Raw genomic sequence first — 22,292 nt, 5'->3', positions numbered from 1 at the left:
TGTCTTTATGAAAACAGAACATACATCCACCTTTTTTTTGTTGTGGTTCACATATAATTTCTTTTAATTTATTGAATTTTTGTTTATATACTCTTAAGAAAAAAAAAATCGATAGATAATACAAACAACTTACAAACATATGCATATTCAATATTTTCAAATTGTAATAAAAATGATAGAAATAATAAAACTTACAATAATTGGTCTACTTATCAGAAAAGTACCAGGCCCATCGTATATCAGAAATCAAGTCATATCACTCGTTCATTTTCTTTTTCCAATCCTCTATGACTGACTTTTTCTCTCTTAAAAAAATCTATACATATACAAACATGTACATTGTGCTAAAGGTGTTGTACCTTTTCATAAATAATACTGAGTATACAAAAGTAGAGACCAAACCAACGTTTCTAAATGAGGCCAACTTAGGAAGAGAAAACACAAATCTGTCCGGAAAATTATTCCGACGAAGTTCCGGCGATCGGAGCGCGTCAGTTGTCAGACGAAGTAAAAGTTAGTCTCATTGAGATCGTAACGAGATTTAGAGTTTAATGGTGTTAGCGGTGTTGTGAAAACAAGGAGAAAAATGACATTTTTAGAGGGTAGTGATTTTAGATCTAAAGGAAAGAGATAAGATGAAGATGGAGTTGTTGAAGAAAAAAATGCAGAAGATGGATTTTTAAAGGGTATTCGTTTGTTTCCAAGATGCACTTGGTTTGATGATTTTGATTGGTGGTACATGGTTTAAGAAATGAAAAAAAAAAAGGTCTAAATAAAAAAAAAACCCCAAAGAGTATTTATGTTAGATACAACACTAATATAATGTAAATCTAAATATATAGTACCTCCATTTTTATAATTAAAGAAACACTACCGACAAAACATTACTCAAAATAAACTGTAGTACCTAGGATTCCTTATGTAACTAGTAAAATAAATAGTCATACACCGATCGTTTTTTATCAAACCTATAAATCAGTCAAAATAGTACACATCAATCGACATTTTAGTCCCTTTTCAACTTTTCATTGAAAGGAGGTTGGTCTCAGTGACACATACACATCAAATCCATTTCTTATTTACTTTTAATTTATTTATTTTTTTAATTTTAACTATTACTAACACATACTCAAATGGTGTACATTGTACTAAAAAAAAAAGTTGATCCGTGTAAGCTAAAGTACATCAATGCACCAGTTTCAAAGTTAAAAATATTTTTTTATTGTGCACATGGTTTAAGAGGGCTGTCCAAATAAAAAATCCCAAAATAAAATATCAATAAAACTTGAAACACATAAACCCATATAACCGTACATTTGTCAATAATAAGAAAACACATGAGCAAAGTATTGTTGCTTCGTGTGTGTTGATCGATCCCCCTTAGCAGTAGCATTTGTCCTCATAATATACTATGTATCATTGATTAAAGTTAGACCCACAAGTCCTTGATTAATTCCACTCTCAATTTCTTTTGCATACAATATAGGGTAAAGTGTAAAGACCTATGTATTGTAGATAATGGTAGCGTACACACTATGATCAAATATAAGAAATATTTCATTGATTTAAATCAAATGAAGAAATCATAAATATTATATCAGGTCTTGCAAATTTGATAAAAGGAAGGGGAAAGGCAAAATTCGTGTTACCAAATGGTTCGAATTTTCTTATATATATTGCCTTATTTTCTCCCAAAATTAAAGAGAAATTTGTTAAGTTTCTCTGATATATATCATAATGGATATGATTATCAGTCAATGATAACCGAAAATGAGAAATACCTATGTAGCACCGTAAAGCGCATATGATGAAAAGCGCAGCGCATATGATGAAAAGCGCATACGATAAAAGCGCATATGATGAAAAACGCAGCGCATATGATGAAAAACGCATATGATGAAAAGCGCATATGATAAAAAAGCGCATATGATAAAAAACGCATATGATGAAAAGCGCATCGCATATGATGAAAAGCGCATATGATGAAAAGCGCATATGATAAAAAGCGCATATGATGAAAAGCGCATCGCATATGATGAAAAACGCATATGATGAAAAACACAGCGCATATGATTAAAAGCGCATATGGTGAAAAGGATATATGATGAAAAAGCACATATGGTGATTAATGAAAAAGCACATATGGTGATTAATGGAAAACACATATGGTGATTAATGAAAAGTATATTGTGAAAAGGAATCAAAAATGTTTCTTGAAAGAATTCAAGGTGAGATATGTGAATAAATTCATCCACCATGTGGACCATTTAGACATTTCATGTTCTGATAGACGCATTTAGTAGATGGTCTCATGTTTGTATATTATCAAGCCGTAAAATGGCATTTGCATAGTTTATTGCACAAATTATTAAATTAAGAGCACATTTTTCTGATTACACCATTAAAAGAATGCAAATTGATAATGCTGATGAGTTAACATCTCAAACATTTAATGATTATTATATTTCTATAGGGATTGTTGTTGAACATCCTATTGCTTATGTGCATTCAAAAAATTAGTTTAGCCGAATCAATAGATAAACGCTTTCAGCTAATAACTAGACAATTGGCAATGAGTACAAAACTCTCAATATTTATATGGAGACATGTAAATTTACATGATGCGACATTAATTCGCATTAAACCACGTGCAAGTCATAAATATTCCCCCTACCAACTTAATTTTGGTCAAGAGCCAAATATTTTCCACCTTAGAACATTTGGTTGTGCAGTGTATTTTCCAATTGCACCACCACAACGCACTAAAATGGTTCTTCAAAGAAGGATGGAAATATATGTTGGATATGAAACATCTTCAATCATAAGATATATTGAACTCATGACGGGTGATGTTTTTACATCACATTTTGCTGATTCTCATTTTAAAAAAATTATTCCCTATATTAGGGGGAGAAATGAAAAATAAAGAAAAAGATGCTTCATAATGTGAACATCAATTAAGGTATATAGAACTCGCACAAAAGAATGCGAAACGCAAGTTCAAAAATAATGCATATGCAAGAAGATGCTTCGTGATGTGAACATCAATTAAGGTATATAGAACTCGCATAAAAGAATGCGAAATGAAAGTTCAAAAATAATGCATATGCAAGAACTTGTAAATTAATTACTTTATGCATTTAAAGATACAAAAAGAGTGACTAAATCATATATAATAGCAGGAAATGCTCCAGCTCGAATTGAAATTCCAAAAGCTGACAATAATGTCACTCATGAGTCTTTGTCACGTCTGAAACGTGGAAGACCAATTGGATTCAAAGATAAAAAATCATCGAAAAGGAAAATCAGCTGATAATGGATATTGATAAATGTAAATACATAAATTGCGATAAATTATGCAATATTATGGAACCGAAATGAAATGAAAAATCTTTATGAGATATTTTCATATAATGTTACAATGACTTCATGAATAAAGATGATGAGCTGGAACCAAAATCTGTCATTAAATATCAAAAGAGACATGACTGAGCTCAATGGAAAGGAGCAATACGGCCTGAATTAGAATCGCTCAATAAAAGAAAAGTTTTCGGATCAATCGTTATCACTTTTAAAGATGTGAAACGTATGGGATACAAATGAATTTTTATCCAAAAAAGAAATGTGCAAATGAAGTTACAAGGCAAAACTATAATTGTAACTCAAGATTTCCCACAAAGACCAGAAATAAATTACGAGGAAGACTTATCATCCTGTAATGGATACAGTTACTTATTAGATACTTAATCAGCCTGGTAGTTACTTAAATGCATATCATGGATCTTGTTACTACTTATCTGTATGGATCACTTGATAGTAATATACATGAATATACCTGAAGGGTTTAAGGTATCATAAGCATCTAATACAAAACCCAAGGGGATGTATTCCATTAAATCACAAAGATTTTTATATGGGTTTATACAAGTACTTGATAAGAAAATGGTATACATATAAACTTATTTGCACGTGTATTTTATAAAAACAATGTTCGGATATGTGATCATAGTTGTTTATATTAATTATCTTAAATAAAGAAATCTATGAAGCCATTCAACTTCTAAAGAAATATTTTGAAATGGAAAAATCAAGTATTACATTGATTTACATATTGAGCATATGACTAATGACTTACTTATACATCAAACAACTTATACAGAAAAGATTTTAAAACATATTAATATGGACAAGATAAAAATCATTAAGTACTCCTATGGTTGTCAGATCTCAATATTGATACTGATCCATCCTCTAGAAGATCATGAAGATATTCTTGGTTCATAAGTTCCATATTTTAGTGCAATTAGGGCTCTTATGTATCTTACAAATTATACAAGACCTGACATTTCTTTTGCAGCTAATTTGTTGACAAGGTTCAACTCAGCCCCTACCAAAATACATTGGAATGAGATCAAACATATATTTTGATACCTTCGGGGAACTACTGATTTATAATTATTTTATTCTAACAACTCGAAACAAGATTTGTTTAGTTATATAGATGCAAATTATTTATCTGATCCACATAAAGCTAAATCTCAAACTGGATATGAATTCCTAAATGGAGGCACTCAATATCATAGCGTTATCAAAAACAAACACTTGTTGCAACATCATCAAATGATGCCGAAGTGATTGCATTACATGAAGCCACTCCGGAATATTTTTGGTTGAGATCAATGACACAACTCATTACTAATTCTTGTAGACTAGAACGCGATAAAAGTCCAACAACTACCTATGAAGATAATGCAACTTGCATAGCACATATGAAAGAAGTGTATATCAAAAGTGACCGAACAAAACACATACCTCCTAGATTATTCTCATATACTCAAGATCTCATCAAGGACAACCAGATTGAAATGAGATATGTTCAATCCAGCAAAACTCTGTCGATCTTTTAACCAAAGCACTTCCAACTGCTGTTTTCAGAACACACGTTCACAATATTGGCATGAGACAAGTTCAAAAGATGTGACGACTCAACGATGTCTACTTGAGGGGGAGTCAACTCTATGCTGCACTCTTTTTCCCTTGGCTAAAGTTTTTATCCTACTGGATTTTTCTTTAGCAAGATTTTTAACGAGGCAGTACTAGTTGATCTGTAACGAAACAAAATTATCATCAAAGGGGGAGTGTTATGATATATGGAGTAAAAGTCAAATATGGATGATAATTCTGTTTACATACGCATGCAGAGGAATAGTTATTTGCATAGTAAAATTATGAATTATTGATTACTATTTCACCTACTTTATAATTGAAGATGAAAACGAGTAATGTACAGTTAAGTTTTAGTATTATAAATACTCACTAAATTGTAAGGATATGTACACCATTCTTCAATAAGAATTTACTCTCTTCTTTCTTCTTTCACATAACACTAAAGGTAATTATATACTACTAAATTACAACACGTTATCATCTTTGTTCACATCTTTTCTGAACAAGAAAATAATTAGTTTACGAGAACAGATACATATCGTCAATCGTTCATATACGAGATAGCCCACTAATTTTTGGTTGGGCCCTCTAACCTTATCTTCTCGCAAACTAGAGTAAAAATCAATATATTCCATCGCGTTATACGGAACTCAAATTACATTTAAATATAGTTTTTCAAACCCTAATAATAAACCGCCTTTATTTTTATTTTTGATGATCTCCACATAAACCAACCCACCTTTCACAACCAAATCGATCGGTGTCTGTGCATAAACCCTAGACTTTTTCTCGATCAACAATGTCGGCTACCGGAGGTGAAAGTGGGTTAGCTCAAGAAGATGAGAAGAAGCCTATGGATCAATCCGCTCACATCAATCTAAAGGTCAAGGGTCAGGTATACACACACGTATTTGCGTTAATATATGTATATGTAACCCTAGTTCTTACTTATATATGTTTGATTTTGAAATTCGTTTGTGTTTCTGCTTAATCGTGTTTTGTTGTGATTATTTGTTGATGAATATAGGGTTTTATTTTCGTTAGTGATATATCAGGTTAGAACTTATAACTGTTATTTTATACTCTGTATTGATATTTTTATTTTATTATGTGTAGTTATTGTTTTTTATCAGTAACTAGTTTTTTGATTGTGAACCAATACATTTGAATATTAATGTCTACAAAACTACAATGATCAGATGAGTCGATAACCTCAATAGTTCTAATCTAGTTGGACTAGCGATACGATCAGATGATGATACGACCCAGTTGATTCATCCGATACACATAAAGGTTTCTTTCGTATCTGTGATCTGAAAAGCTACAATAAAGGTTCTTCATTTATTATTGGAATATAGAAAGAGATCTGCTTTTATTTTCATTTCATTAGGAGTGCCACTTTAAGTCTGAAGTACGAACAACAATTTCAATTAGCTTTTTCGGTAATAAAAGCTTTAATTAGCCTGGATTTAATTTCTATCTTTATCTATAGGGATGGTAGCATAGTGCGTGACGTGCCTGTGTTGTTTGCATAAGTTTTTTCTTTTCTATATTTGTATTTACAATTTCCACTTCTGGTGCCTTTTTCATCCTTTTGGTTTCACTAAAAAAGTTATCTGATAAAGTTGAACCTTTTTATTTTAAATTGTCTATAGCTATGAACAGCTTACTCATAATTTTCTCATTTTAGGACGGGAATGAAGTGTTCTTCAGGATCAAACGCAGCACCCAGCTGAAGAAGTTAATGAATGCTTACTGCGATAGGCAATCAGTGGAGATGAATTCTATCGCTTTTCTGTTTGATGGAAGGCGTCTTCGAGCCGAGCAGACTCCCGATGAGGTAGTTTATCATTCATTTAACTACTGTAACCATATTATTTGCCTGCTCATTAAATTCATTTGACTTACGGTGTATCTTCATCTACACCATTAAATTAATTCTTTTCATGACTACAAGTACATTTCATATTATTGAATTGAGTCTATCTGTTAATTACACATAAAAAAATTCGTAAGTTTGATTAGAGAAGATAATTTGATTTGACACCTTAAACTTGCTTCTATTTTGAATTAAGTAATACACTAGTTTGTCTGTAGAATTAGACGTATTTGAGAAGGTAACAGGCTATGTATAAATATCAAAGATGAAAATAGATGATTGGTATTAATACATGCTGAACTCTATTTACAGCTGAACGTTTCATACATGTGAGATGGTTGAATGTTTTTAGTGGTTGCAAAATTTATTGAGTTCTTATTTCTCCAATTTTACTCATAGACTTACTGTTAAAGACAAACTGAATCAACCTGTTTATATGCATACATAAATCTGTCAAAGTTACTACTTCTATATGTTTTGAGTATTGTTCCTCAGACTTGTAATTCTAATTCTTTGTGTATGCAGCTTGAGATGGAGGAAGGTGATGAAATTGATGCGATGCTGCATCAAACTGGAGGTGGTATTTAAGTACTAGATTCCTGAAGAGTAGTACTAGTAACTACTCAGTAAAGTAGTAGTAAACTTTGTTAGGTCGAATGTGGATTATGAATAAAACCTGATTATAAATTACTTGTTTTGCTCAAGTAATTGTGTTGATGAAGGTTTTACTTGCAGTCAATGTACTAGTAATTATCTAAAATAATCTTATGTTGCTATATTTTGTCGGTTTATGAATTTGCTGATCTTTCTTTCACTTTAATGTTTATCTTGTTTTTATATTAAACAACAATGTTCAATTCTACCTATGTGATGCATGGTTGATGTGTGATGTAGACCTTCGTTCATCTAACAAGTGGGTGGGGGTTCAAGCCTCAGTTGAAGTTGAAGCAGTGAGATATTATTCGTGTTTGATGTAAATATTAGTGATTGATTGATGTGTGTGTTGAATTCTTGAAGGCAATGCCCTTCTCTTCAATATATATTTTTATTTTTTCTGTGTAAGGACTAAGGACCACTCTGTTTGCATCATTGAGATATTAATGCATCTCACGTTCAGTTTCCAATTTCTCCATCTAAGTTTGAAATTAGATCTAGTATTGCAGCTGTGTTTCTTTTAATTAACTTACAAAATGCTTGACTTGTGAAATGTAACATTAACTTACAAAATGCTCGACTTGTGAAATGTAATGTTTACTCAAATTGATTGAGGGGTATCGTGTACTTTTAGTCAAGATTGGTGATATATTTTTTGGATCACAAAAAAATTAGATTGTTCTATAGCAAGTTATAAGCGGTCAAAGTATGTTTAAAAGTCAAAGTCAACGAAAACGTTAAAATTGAAGGTCTTCGAAGTCGAATTTAAAAAAAAAAAAATTGGGACAAACTGCCAGCAAACTGAAATGACCCGTCCTAATCCATCTGGACGAAGTCTTCAACATTTGGTCCCATTGCGAGATTCTGACCTCTATATGCCATGAACGACTCCATGTAATATGAGCAAATGCACAGCGGAAGATTTCTTTTCCTACTTGAGAATAAACATGATTTAAAGTGTCAACCAAAAGGGTTGGTGAGTTCATAGGTTTATCATAAAACAATAAAGTTCATCATTTTGATAGACCACAAGATTTAAATCCTGCATGGTACAAATGGGCCCGAATCCTATACCCACCTGTAATGTACATGCGATATCTTTTAAATACAGTACACATTTTTCGTGTACAAAATCATCTTTCATAAATCTTAGAAACCGTACACATATCTCATGCACAAAAATAACATACACATAACCTGTGTATAAAATCATTCTCTCGATACATAACATTCACTTTTCATTTCTTTCGTAGCTTGGCTTGGTAACCGACCTTAACATATAATGCGCATAATAATATCCGCAAAACAGAACATTTCGTCTGTATAATAATCATATAAACTTCGAAGTACTAAACACCACGCACATGACTTCGGAGCAAGATATTCTCTAAAGATTTCAACGGATCCAGAATTATCTGGATTCTTTGAAGGGTGGGGGTGTTAAACCCGGTAGCTACCTTTAGGATTCGCGTGAATTAGGGCCATACCCGATTCTAATTCTTAGGTTACCAAGCAATAATAATCAGGGGAAAAATATTCACAACAATTAGTGGCAATTATCAAGTCCACATAATTCAATAATAATCCACAGAACTTCTGTCTGCATAATAATTCATTCGAGGAATGTTTTGCTTGTGTCTATCTCGTCAAACATTTATAAAAGCATTTCATATATTCGCAGTTCAAAAATATATTTCAAAAGCATTTAATAAAGCAGTTGTAAGAACAGCGCATGTATTCTCAGTCCCAAAAATGTAAAGAGTAAAAGGGAGCAAATGAACTCACCATACTGTATTTTTTAGTAAAAATTCATATGACGATATTGAACAATTGTAGGGTTGGCCTCGGATTCACGAACCAATATATATATATATATATATATATATATATATATATATATATATATATATATATATATATATATATATATATATATATATATATATATTAAAACATATAATGGTGTTCAGACTAGATTATATATATTAATTATTTAATATATTACCTATTTAATATAGTAATGTATTTATTATTTCCAATGTTATAGATGTATATGTTATTTTTATATTAAAATAGTAAATTACCTATGATATATGTAATAAATATATTTCTATATAAATATCTTTTGTTTGTAAAATAATAATTATAATAATACTAAAATAATTTGTAGTAATAATAATAATAATAATAATATTAATAATGATAATGATAATAATAATAATAATAATAATGTTAAAAATAATAATAATTTAATACTAATAATAATAATAATAATAATAATAATAATAATAATAATAATAATAATGATAATAATATTTATAAACATGATAATAATCCTAATATTAATGATACTAATAATAAATTGCATTATTCATAATAATAATAATAATAATAATAATAATAATAATAATAATAATAATAATAATAATAATAATAATAATAATAATAATAATAATAGTAATAATAATAATAATAATACTACCTCAAAGTAATAAGTTTCCAAAAAAATGCCACTGCCCAGGCTCGAACCCACGACTTCTCGCTTAACCATTTTCCTCCTAAACCAATGAACCATTAAGTTGTTTATGTTTAACTTGCTCGTGTATTTAGTTATTAATTACGAAACTGTGTATCGTCTATTATATCCACTTCATCACTTAACAAGGTTCTTTATCAACATGTCTTCGGCCCAATGTCATATTCGGCCCAACGTCATATTCTCTCGGCCCACAGCAAATTTAAAAGCTCTTGGCCCAACTGTTATAAACTCTTCGGCCCAACAAATAATTCGAAGCCCAACCAGCTGCAGTCTAGAGGGCCACCCGTACCAGAATGTTTTCAGCTTCATATAAAGTAGAGTGGGTTCGGCCCAATGTTAATGAAGGAGTCCAGTAACTTAGTAACAAGAGATATCTACCTAAAACGTATATGGTATTTTGTCTGATACATCATTTTCACCCATAAAGATCCACGTCTACCATGATCATACTTATCATAATCGTTTTTAAAAAAATGAAAAGAAAAGCGAACAACTGTACAAGCCACCTCATCGTCCATTATGTTTTAAATGTATCATCATACTTTATTTTAATCGAAAAAAAAATGATCCATACCGAAGTCCCATGTTGTCCACATTATAATACAAAAGGTGGATCTCTTTTTCAATACCCACTTGAATGTGTCGCTAGTCCCACCAAAGAAAAAATTATACGGAGCACAAGAAGAAGAATCAAGCAGTTTTCATTATTTATATTTCATCTTTAAAGCCAACATGCACCTCCACTTAATACCTGTCGGTTGTTTACTCACTTTAAATCACTTTTTGTTTTGTTCCAATATTAAAATTTGGAGTGGTGTGATTCGTATAAAAAGGTTATAGTAGGTTAAGTTGTAGCAGGCTACAAATAGCAGCGTAACAGCAATAGTAGTATGGTAATGGTTGTTTTGTGATCGTACAGGAAAGAAATAGGTTCGTATATCATTGAATCATCACCATAATTATATCTATTCATCATCATCTTCAATTTCTGTAACAGTAAGGAATAGAAGGGATAGAGCAGCAACAAAAGAACTTACGGTGGTGATTGTGGGTATTGATGGCGACGGTTTGGGGAGATAGAAAGGTGATAGTGTTGGTTATCGAAAGTTTATTAGAATGGAGACAGCAAATAAGTAACCGCTGTGATGGTTAGTCGTGGTAGTTTGATGCCTGACATAAAAAGAACATAAAGATACTCGATGGTTTTCATGGTCGATGGAAACAGAAAAAAAAAAATATGGTAACCAAAAGATTATGGTTATTGATGGTGGGAGTTTGAATGTGTTTGTAAAAGAAAAATAGAAACGAATATAGACAGATGGTAAATTGAAAGACCTTTCCAATATCCTTAACAATTCAACTCATTTATAATAGAAAGTAGTTGACAGCTTATTTTATTAAATAGACAATGAAATAAATAAAGCAGATATAGATTTATCACCAAATTTGTTTGCATTCAGATAATATTTAATATGGTAGTAGGTGTTGAATGATTCTCTCTATAATACTGATAAATTCGTTTGGTTTATAGTGAATGGTGGAAGACATGTTGTTTCAATCATACAGATACATAAAAAAATATAAACGGCTTTGAGTAAAATCGTTTGAATTGATTTCGATATGTAACTAATCCTAGACAAAAACAAAATTTAGATAAAGTGTGATAGGAAGTGAAACTGAATCCGGATTCTGTATGATATATATATTTGTATTTATGTTTATATTCTAATTCTATATATAGTTAATATTAATAAATATGTTAGTATTAGTATTAATAATAATACTACTAATAATAATAATTATATAGATAATTAATAATGATAATCTTAACAATAATGATAATAATTATTATTAATAACAATGTTATAAATGATATTACTAGTGTTAATAATAATAATAAATTGTGTTATTTTTATATTAATATTTATAATATCAATAATGATTTTAATGATAAAAATAATAATAATAATAATCCAATTAATAACTAAATTCATAATTTTTTTACTAATTATGATATCAATAATATTAGTGATATAACAAATTAAAATAACAATACTTATAATAATATTTATTTTTGATATCATCATTTTACTAATCTTAACCATAAAATTATAATAATAGCAATGATAATAATATTAATGAAAGTAATAAGAATATTACTGTAACAACTATTTTTATCTTGTAAATAATCTATTATTAATTATGTAATATTTAATATTCATATAATATTATATAATAACTTTTATTGATAAATTATGATTTATAAATTATATATATACATATAATAGTTATACATGAAATCATATATATATATATATATATATATATATATATATATATATATATATATATACATAGATTCACTTTAAATTTCACTTAATTACTTCGTATCTTATTTTACATATTTTATTTTATTATATTATATTACTTTCAATTGTTATTTATATATTTATATTTATTTTTATATATATAATTATTTTTATTTACAGCAATGGTTCGTGAATCATCGAGAATAGTCAAAGGTTAATTGAATGTATAACAACTGTTCAAAATTTTATGATTCAATTTAATAGACATTGCTTATCATGTCGAAACCATGTAAAGATTTAAGTTTAAAAGTTTAAATTTGATCGGAAATTTTCGGATCATCACACAAACCACCTTTGGGGGTTTGCCAACGAATAGATCTCGAAAAAATACACGATTTAAAAAAAAGTGACTAAATCAGAGTCACGAGTCAAAAAATGCGGTCATTCAAAGTTCTTTCCCAACAAACACCATGCGCCACACACCGTGCGTGATGCAAGGTGCGTGGTGCGTGTTTGCGAGCAAAAATGCATGTCTCGGAAATTATCTAGTAAACACGCATCACCCACCAAGTTAGACGCATCATACGTGGTGTGTGATCTGTGATCAAGGGGTATTTTTGCAATTACAGTTTTTTAAAGGCATTTTGTCAAACACATTTCAAATGAGGGCATTTTGACCAATTTCCCCTCTAGTACGAATATACTAATTCCAATATGGGTGATGGGTCTAGCTCCCATCTATCTATAGATTCTATTATATTGCTAAAATGATGATGTCATAAAAAAATAATTTTCTTTGTTAAAAAAATATAAAAGAAAAAAATCTAGACACTCTAGATGATATCATTAATCATTTAATTTACAATTAAAATTATAATTTTTATAATTATATTTTAGATATTAGTATAAAAAAGTGCACGCTCTCCTTTTAATTGGGCAGAAAAATAAAAGCACGCTCTCAAAACCCTATCAAATCGATTGTGCAGATACTCCGATTGTGCAGATCAAAACCCTAGGAAATCTAACTTACCGATACTTTCTATAAATTGGAGTATCAGATTAATTCGATAAATAGTTGTTGTTATGAAGCACCTGATTCAGGCTGAAAAAGCAATTAAATCGTTTAAGTTGGTGAGTAGAAGATAATGCTCTGATCAGTCTCAAGAGTCTCTTGATGACATCCTTTCTGGTATATTGTATAATTTCATTCTAAAGTCATTGCAGTGCATATGTTTTACTTTAAATATAATGAATTATAATTTGTGTAAGTTAAACAGATATAGCCATTAATTAATTTACTCTGTACATTGCTTTTATGCTTTATATAAGTACTCAGTGATAAAAAAATTATATGTAAGTTTTGTTAGTAGTTTGGTTTGTACCGATTTTGGTTTTAGTTGGGATGTATTGATGAAAAAATAACATAAATCTCATCTTCGTGGTCTGGATAGTGTATATTTTATGGTTTTATGTGTTTTGGACAGTGTCTAATCTATGGCTTTTAGGATGTATAAAAAGTGAGTTAAACTAAATGCTATTGATTCGTCTAATCTATGCTTCAATGCACCTGACTTTTGTGAGTGGGTTATGACTGGTTGTATCTCTTCGATTTTGTCATTCTTTGTTATTTATATAAGTACTCACTAACTGCTTTTTGCTTCACGATTCATGTATTTCTCATCTTTGTTTTTACATATTTCTCATCTTCATGGTCCGTTTTTTGGATTTTTTTAATACTATGATATTCTTCTCTTCTTTTTGAAGGTTCTTATCCGACAACCACGAAGGTTCAACAATTGATTTTTCGGCGTGTAAACTTTTATGTGTTTTTTCTCCAGGTATAACGCTATATTCTTATGTCGATTTATGTTTATGTTTATTATAAATACTAAGAGGTAGCATTTACTTTGATGTAGTAGAAACTGTGTGCATTTACTCCATATAGCGATTTATGTGTTTATTATGCTTCTTCAATCCATATGCAAACATATGTAGTCCTTTCTTTAAAAAGGAGAATTTTACAATGGGTATTGTCGCTGAATGATGTTTATGTTTTAGTTGTATGTTTAGACATTGATTATGGGTGTACTTTTGTCAATTAGGTCTGACCGTTTTGGGGGCATATAAGTACTGATATTTTAGAATGTTGCCTTAAAAGAAGATGGCTTTTGGACATATATGTTGTTGAATTTAGTAAATTTGAGATAAGATTGGATTTATATGACATTATACTTCCCTTAAAGTAAAGTAATATGTTTAAGAAATATAATTAAAATTTGGTGAACTTAGGTGGATTGTAAATGTGCAAAAACTTCTGTTTTTCAAGAATGGCGGCAAATCGGTTTTGTAAAAAACAATATAGAAATAGAATTATATGCTACTACAAATTGGTTGACTTCAGTTCAGTTTCTACAATTGGATAAAAAATGAGACATGTACCTTTATTGACTTTGTCGGTTTTCAAATGAGTGTAATACGGTTAAAATCTTCCGACTAGGTGACCAGTTGTGTTTAGTGTGTCAATTATGTTTTGATGTAGATATGGTGTAAAAATAACCGAGTGACATTTCTTATAGAGTCGAAACGTTACATGAAGTTGCAAGGTGATGGCGATAAATCTGAAAATTGAGCCGGCATTACATGCATGAAGTTTGCAAGGTGAATGTGAACTGGATATATGAGCTTGGGTTGTGTGGGTCTCAAACACTATTTTGTAAGTAGGATACTTGAACTGCAGCTCCTCTTTTACTCTTTCATTGCGTTATTTTTAATACTTAGATTTAGATGTCTATTTGATTCTTTAGTGATTTTTGAAAAGAAAAATCACTATAGGTGATTTTTGAAAAGAAAAATCACTATAGATCATTAAATTTTGATAGATTGGTGTTATAAAACTTACTACCTCCTTACGAAATTTTGATAGCTTAATGTGATAAACTATTTACTTCCTTCTTATGAAATCTCGATGGGTTAATGTTTTTAAATAGTTACAACTACCCTATGTCATGAGATTGGTCCATAGGCTATTTTTTTTTGGTTAAGCTTAATATCCCTTCCTACGTGGAACCTTGACCAGTTTTTTGGATAAACGAATTGACCATGTTTAAAATGTTTAGTACTGTTAGAATGTGTTTACCTTTAAGAATGTGTTTACCTTTATAAACTGAAAATGGCAAAAGTGCTTTGTTAGTATTTGTTTACGGTATTAAGTTTATTTTTCCTTCCAGAAATGAATGGATATTTGGCCTAAGTCAACTAAACTATTGTTATATGTTTTAAATTTTTGGTAAAATTCTACTCTAAATATGTTGTGTTTTTATTTGTAGGATAATTCCAAGATGAGAGTTGTTGTCATCCATCTTACTGTTTTAATTTTAGAGTGGTATGTTACTGATTATACTTGCAAAGAGTCTGAAACATGGTTTGATGGTCTCATTATGTTGAAGCAGGGAGTATTCATATTAAGCATAAACACACATAAGGCATTGATCTATGAAAATGTCTTATTAGTTATTACTCTATTTATACGCCTATGTTTTTTGGTTCTTATATTGTGAAATGTGTATTTGAGTATTTATATTTTTAAAACAAACCCGTGATTTCACGGGTCATTTCACTAGTAGTTTCTATTAAAATGCTAAAATGATGATGTCATAAAAGAGCTATTTTCTTTCTTTAAAAAAAATAAAAAAATAAAAAAATAAAAGAAAAAAATGTAGACCATGTAGATGATGTCATAATAAATATTATATTTTAATTAATTAATAAATAAACATAAATAAATCAATATATTTTGAAGATACACTCTCCTTTTTTCTTTTATCACTTTGAATATAAATAAATCAATACGGTCTCTTTTTTCTCCAAATCAAAAAAACCCTAGCTCCATATACGCTCTTCAGCTTCTTCTTCTTCTTCTTCTTCTTCCTTTTAGGGTTTCTTCATAGTCGTCACTGTCGCTGCTTCTACAACTGTCGTTTCCACTGCAGCTATCTTTTCCTTCAACAGGTTATGCTTATAATGTTTCAATTTTTTAGTTTCTATTAAATACTTCTTTTCTTTAACGATTACTGGATTCATTGATTTTAAGGTTCAGATTCGTGATTAGATGATTGTTTCAATTGTTATGTCGGGTTGTAGCTGTATCACAAATTCACAAGCCACATTTGGTCAACAAGAATCTTGATTTATATGGTAAAGTTACTCTTTGTTCACAACATTAGGTTTAGTTTTTTTTTTTTTTTTTAATTCCTGCAATCGTTGTTTATGTTTGGTACTGTTTCTTTGGATGAGGGAAGTCATATTTGTCAGAAAGTTGTATTTATTGGCAATATGATTTTGATAATTTCTAATCTTTTATGAGTTTCTAAGAAGTTTTGATGCAGGTATGCAATCGTCAATTAAATGGTTATTCAAGTGCATAAAAGGTGTTCGATGAAATGTCCGCAAAAAAAAGAGTTACATGGTATGATTTCCTTCCAACTACTTCTATTTACTAGATAGAGCCAATGATTGTTTAACTATTGATTTTGATTGTTGTTGTATTTAGCCATTTATGTATGATTGAAGATGGTGATGATTCATGTTTGAAGATGTTAAACTATAGAGTACGGAGTAATACATAAATCAAAGGTATGTAAAGTTGACCCATCTAAATGTTATTAGCATATTTGATCATATTTTCATTTTTGGGCTCACAGATTTAGGAAGCCATTGTACATATTATTGACATCAACATTAATTCTAAACATATCTGTAATTAAATTACAATCCATGTCATTGTAGGTTATTTGACTGAATTTTCATACCAGGTTACTTGATGATGTCAATCTAAATGTAACTCAATTATTTATCTTGCTCTTTATTCTGTATTATTCCTTGTCACTAATGTTCTTTCCATATCTTACTTTTCACATGGTTGTTTTACATAATTTTCACCATCTTTAATGTTCGAGTTCGACTTTTGCTACAACTGGATACACTTGCTGGATGCTTGGTTTTCGATTCCTCCCAACTTTTAATCTTGAGCAGTAAGCTTTTATCTGAGCTATTTTTCTTAATTGTTTGACATGTATACTTAGACATTTGCATCGAACGTTTATATGTTGTGGGTTTATGACTTAGTTCGATTTGCATATTTGCTCTGTATAAATAAATTTGTGTTTATTATATGTTTCATCTCTTTAATCTATCTTATATGCGAGATGAGATTGTTAAGAATGTTTGACTTTATATATTCAATGGGTCATTACTCATGGTAACACAATTTGTGTTTTTCATGTCCTTGGGGACCTGTAAGCTAGAGAATATAATCGTGTGAGGTTGGATTAAATGAATGGTAGGAACGTAGATGGTCCATACTCCATATGATTCATCCTACATGTATCTTATCTTAAGCAAAGTTTGTATGACTAATACAACAAGTAAGAATCGACATATCAACCTTTTAAGAATCGAGTACAACCATCTGTCATATGTTTTGGTTTGCATTCGATTTGCATTTGGTGTCCACTGATTTGATAATACTATGAATCTCATTTTTGATATGCTATGTCATTGTGTCTGTTTCATATCCATTTGTTTGATTTGAACATTTTCATTCGAGGTTTGAAACCATCTCAGTCCAGATATCTTATTTTCCCTTTTAGTTTGTGTTTCTTTCTACAGTTATGTCCACTTTGACTTTAGGATTTCACTTCACAATTTTTTATGTTTTAGTTTTGATTTATCTAATTTCTATTTGTTTTTTTTCTCTTAAGATGTTCGTTGGCCACTCCACTTCTTCTTCCACGAAGATTCTCATAATGCGTAGCTCCGAAGGAACTGGGTGATGTTTACATACTAAGGTAATATTTGCAGGTAATATTGTTATATAACCAAATTATTGGTATCAAATTTTGTGTATACCATAGTGTTGTGATGGGCAATTAGTCTCAATATTTTGTTAGTAAGTTAGAGCTCAGGGATTTCGAGTTTAGTTAATGTTTTATGTACATACAATGATTTGATCTTCTATGTAAATAATAACTATAAGTTTTAAGTTGTGTTTAAAAATTTGTGTTTATATGGGTCAAGTTTTATTATTTGTCTGATATATGTAATGAATGTGGTTCATGTTGGTTGAAGTGAGGATGAACCGCATATTGAAGAACCTGAATGTGTTATATTATTTAGAGGAATGCAGTATTAAAAAACGCATGTGCTGAAACTTTTATTAAGGATTGATATATGTGAAAAATATGCAGGTTTGCAGAATCTAGCTCACTGTAAGTAGTTAGTAAGCTTTCATTAAACCCTCTATTGAAAATGTAATAATAATTATATTATTTAATATGTAATATTATATTATGATATCATTAAACTGTTTCGTTTAAACAAACCCGTGATTCCATGGGTCATTTCACTAGTATTGCAATTAAAATGCTTTCATCACCAACAATCGGTGGGCAAGTTACACTTCTTATTTGTCTTATTTTGCCAAACAAATTCATGTACTGCTATTGATAAATCCTTGAATAGTGAAAAATGATAATTCCGTACAATCGAAACAACAAGAATTCGCCTGCCTATTGTATTTATAGGAATATGCCGCGAGTTTTAGTCGGTTTGTAGATATTTGTAATTCCGGTATGTTAGTTTATTATTTTGGTCTATTTTGATGGTTGGAACATGTTCTAATAACGCATCTTAGACTGTATGTGCTTGTTTTATAGTTTGGTGTTGCATTTTTCTGTGTGTTGATTTTAAGACTAGTCGGTATCTATTTTTCCCAAACTGCGGGAATAGTCGGTATCCATTTTTTTGTGTTTATTTTTCTTTTTTTCATTTTTGTAAAGACCTGTCCTAATCTATAAGAACGAATACAATAACATATGATTACATCACGAGGTAATTGACCTCTATATGATACATTTTACAAATAATGCATTCGTTTTTAAAAGATAAACTTTCTTTACATCGAAAGTTGATGGCAAGCATAGTATTTCATAATACCTCCAACTATAATTGACTTGATAATAATCTTGATGAACTCGACGACTCGAATGCAACGTCTTTTGAAATATGTCATGAATGACTCCAAGTAATATCTCTAATATGAGCAAATGCATAGCGGAAGATTTCTTTCATACCTGAGAATAAACATGCTTTCAAGTGTGAACTAAAAGGTTGGTGAGTTCATAGGTTTATCATAAAATAATAAAATTCATCATTTTGATAGACCACAAGATTTAAATCCTGCATGGTACAAATGAGCCCGAATCCTATACCCACCTGTAATGTACATGCGATATCTTTTAAATACAGTACACCTTTCTCGTGTACGAAATAATCTTTCATAAATCTTAGTAACCGTACACATATCTTGTGCACAAAATAACATACACATAACCTGTGTATAAAATCATTCTCTCGATACATAACATTCACTTTTCATTGCTTTCATAGCTTGGCTTGGTAACCGACCTTAACATATAATGCGTATAATATTATCCCCAAAACAGAACATCTCGTCTGTATAATAATCATATAAACTTCGAAGTACTAAACACCACGCCTACTAGCCCTTCCGTCTAGTGAACATTCTGGGTGGGGGTGTTAAACCCGGTAGCTACCTTTAGGATTCGCGTCAATTAGGCGTGTACTAATTCTCAAAATTAGTGATGTTCCCTAATTCTTAGGTTACCAGGCAATAATAATCAGGGGAAAAATATTCATATCAATTGTGGCAATTATCACGTCCACATAATTCAATGGTGGCAATTATCACGTCCACATAATTCATTCGAGGAATGTTTTGCTTGTGTCTATCTCGTCAAACATTTATAAAAGCATTTCATGTATTCGCAGTTCAAAATGTATTTCAAAAGTATTTAATAAAGCAGTTGTAAAAGTAGCGCATGTATTCTCAGTCCCAAAAATGTAAGGAGTAAAAGGGAATCAAATGAACTCACAATACTGTATTTTGTAGTAAAAATACATATGACGACATTGAACAATGCAGGGTTGGCCTCGAATTCACGAACCTATATCGTTCATATATATATATATATATATATATATATATATATATATATATATATATATATAGGTCAGATCATGTTGAGATTGAGAGAAAAGATAAGATAGAGTGATATTCGGTATATAGGAAGAAGACTCGGTATGAGAGAGAATCGGTAAAATTACATTTCACAGCTTCTAGAACTCGGTTACAATGCAATGGCTATCTAATTAGGACTACTTAGGTTCCTTATATAGCCATCTTCTAAGGAACCTTCATTTAAGCTTAATTCACATTAACACTATACAACTTCGGGGTCCTAACAATCTCCCCCTTAGTGTTAAATGTGAACTTTACAATATAATCCTATTGTGAAATCTTGAGAGGTCTAAACGTTAGTTTCCATCGTGAGCCATCTGGTTTTGAAACTTCTACTTGATTTACTGAAATTTGCTTAGAAGTTTTCCAGACTCCCCACGCTTTCCTTGGATCTCCCTCATGTAATGGATATTCATCCATTTCCTTGAAATACCTTCTCTTTCTCTGGCCACGAAGAATCTCAAACTGTCTTGTACGGATTCGGAGCTTTAAACGATCTCTGATATGCTTTATAAACTCTCCAAGACCCATTTTTGTATCAAAGTCATCAACCTTGCTTTGACGAATTTTAAGATACTTCAGTGCAGCCTTAAGTGTTCCATCTGAATATTTGTTCAGCTCTTCAGTACGAATGAACACCTTTTCCTTTTGAGAATTTACAAATACAAACCCTTCAGGTTCGAATTGCATTTGAAACATCCTCATATCCTTCAGTCCCTCCGTAAATTGATTTGGACACGTTATTCGAATCTTTTTCCTATTTGCTTCGAGACCTATTTGAAAATCTTCACGTCTCATCAGTTCAATTGTCTCCATCATGTATCTTTTCACAGCTTCCAAAGCTTGAGCCTTAGCAAAAGGTCGAATGGTGATGATACTGAGGTAGTTGTAGATGTGAATGATGTCAATCATATCAAGATTATGAAAATCTGCTTCTGTGAACTTGTACTCTTTCTCATCTTCTCTAATAACGTGGAACTGACTGATGATGTCTTTCTTTTCACTTATCTCTACTCCGACTCGAGCAATATTCAACACTTCTGAAATACGATAATTTCTTTGAAGCCACAAATCATCTTCATCTTTGTTGATATGTTTCCTCCACATAAACTCATACCAATTCCTTTCACTTGCTGAAAGCAATCGTGAACCTATATAAGTAAACCTTTTACTCCTTGGTGTATCTTTGATGCGGAAGATCTTGTAGGCATTTTCTTCGATGAATGTGTTTCGTAACGTTATAAAATCATGTTCAACTCTCAATAACAATCTTTGTTCCTGATTCTTAAAGAATATTCCATGGTTGTATTTGAATATGGAATTTACTGTTTCACTTGATGTAGATGTACCAGAAGTTGAGCTTTCATTAGCATTTGTTGTATGTGAACTCGATGAGGGTGTAGAATTTGATGAATGATCAGTAGGATTTGTTGCATCATCATTTGGAACATCATCATCTTCAATATGATCAAAGATATCATCTTCATTTGGATCAACATAAAGATTGTCTTCATTGTCATCAGAAGAATCCATTTCATCATCACTTTCTATTACTGGATCAGGATTCCCTTCATCTACAATCTCTACATCTTTCGGAATTGAAGATACTGAAGATAACTTGCTTAAGATGACAAACCCATCATCATCCGTCTCTTCAAGATAAAAATAACTTAAGTTCAAATCCTCATCTACTGATCCACTATCAGCCTCTTTATGAACAATTGGAATTATAACTTGCTCAGGCTCCTTATCATCAATTTCATTATATACAGAAACTATTTCTGATTCCGTCTGAACTTGTTGAGCTTGTGAAGTTGATGAAGACCTCACATCACCACCCTTGGTTGAAATGTTCATCGATAGATA

General features: G+C 30.6%; 1 protein-coding gene and 2 long non-coding RNA genes across 3 annotated transcripts; all 3 read left to right on the top strand.

The window, feature by feature from the left end:
- Window positions 1-5,628: 5,628 nt before the first annotated feature.
- On the top strand, window positions 5,629-7,615 carry LOC139879785 (small ubiquitin-related modifier 1-like). The gene is made up of 3 exons (XM_071865447.1): window positions 5,629-5,842; window positions 6,638-6,787; window positions 7,352-7,615. The coding sequence occupies exons 1-3, from the start codon at window positions 5,747-5,749 to the stop codon at window positions 7,412-7,414; spliced, it is 309 nt and encodes a 102-aa protein (XP_071721548.1). The 5' UTR covers window positions 5,629-5,746; the 3' UTR covers window positions 7,415-7,615.
- A 6,165-nt stretch (window positions 7,616-13,780) lies between these two features.
- On the top strand, window positions 13,781-16,769 carry LOC139879774 (uncharacterized). Its single transcript, XR_011770614.1, has 4 exons — window positions 13,781-14,166; window positions 14,905-15,041; window positions 15,655-15,710; window positions 16,263-16,769. It is a non-coding gene; the product is annotated as an uncharacterized lncRNA (long non-coding RNA).
- A 36-nt stretch (window positions 16,770-16,805) lies between these two features.
- LOC139879763 (uncharacterized) lies at window positions 16,806-17,499 on the top strand. The gene is made up of 2 exons (XR_011770603.1): window positions 16,806-16,960; window positions 17,114-17,499. It is a non-coding gene; the product is annotated as an uncharacterized lncRNA (long non-coding RNA).
- Window positions 17,500-22,292: the final 4,793 nt, after the last annotated feature.

This window comes from Rutidosis leptorrhynchoides, chromosome 1, assembly GCF_046630445.1.
Source record: "Rutidosis leptorrhynchoides isolate AG116_Rl617_1_P2 chromosome 1, CSIRO_AGI_Rlap_v1, whole genome shotgun sequence".
NCBI lineage: Eukaryota > Viridiplantae > Streptophyta > Magnoliopsida > Asterales > Asteraceae > Rutidosis > Rutidosis leptorrhynchoides.
The sequence above is the reverse complement of the archived record's forward strand: the minus strand, read 5'-3'. Positions and strand labels throughout refer to the sequence as shown.

What these genes read in the sequence shown, in the direction of transcription:
- LOC139879785 (XM_071865447.1), top strand. Translation starts at nt 5,747, where the DNA reads ATGTCGGCTACCGGAGGTGAAAGTGGGTTAGCTCAAGAAGATGAGAAG. An exon ending in ATCTAAAGGTCAAGGGTCAG is followed by an intron (nt 5,843 to 6,637) that starts GTATACACACAC and finishes TTCTCATTTTAG; the next exon opens with GACGGGAATGAAGTGTTCTT. An exon ending in CCGAGCAGACTCCCGATGAG is followed by an intron (nt 6,788 to 7,351) that starts GTAGTTTATCAT and finishes TTGTGTATGCAG; the next exon opens with CTTGAGATGGAGGAAGGTGA.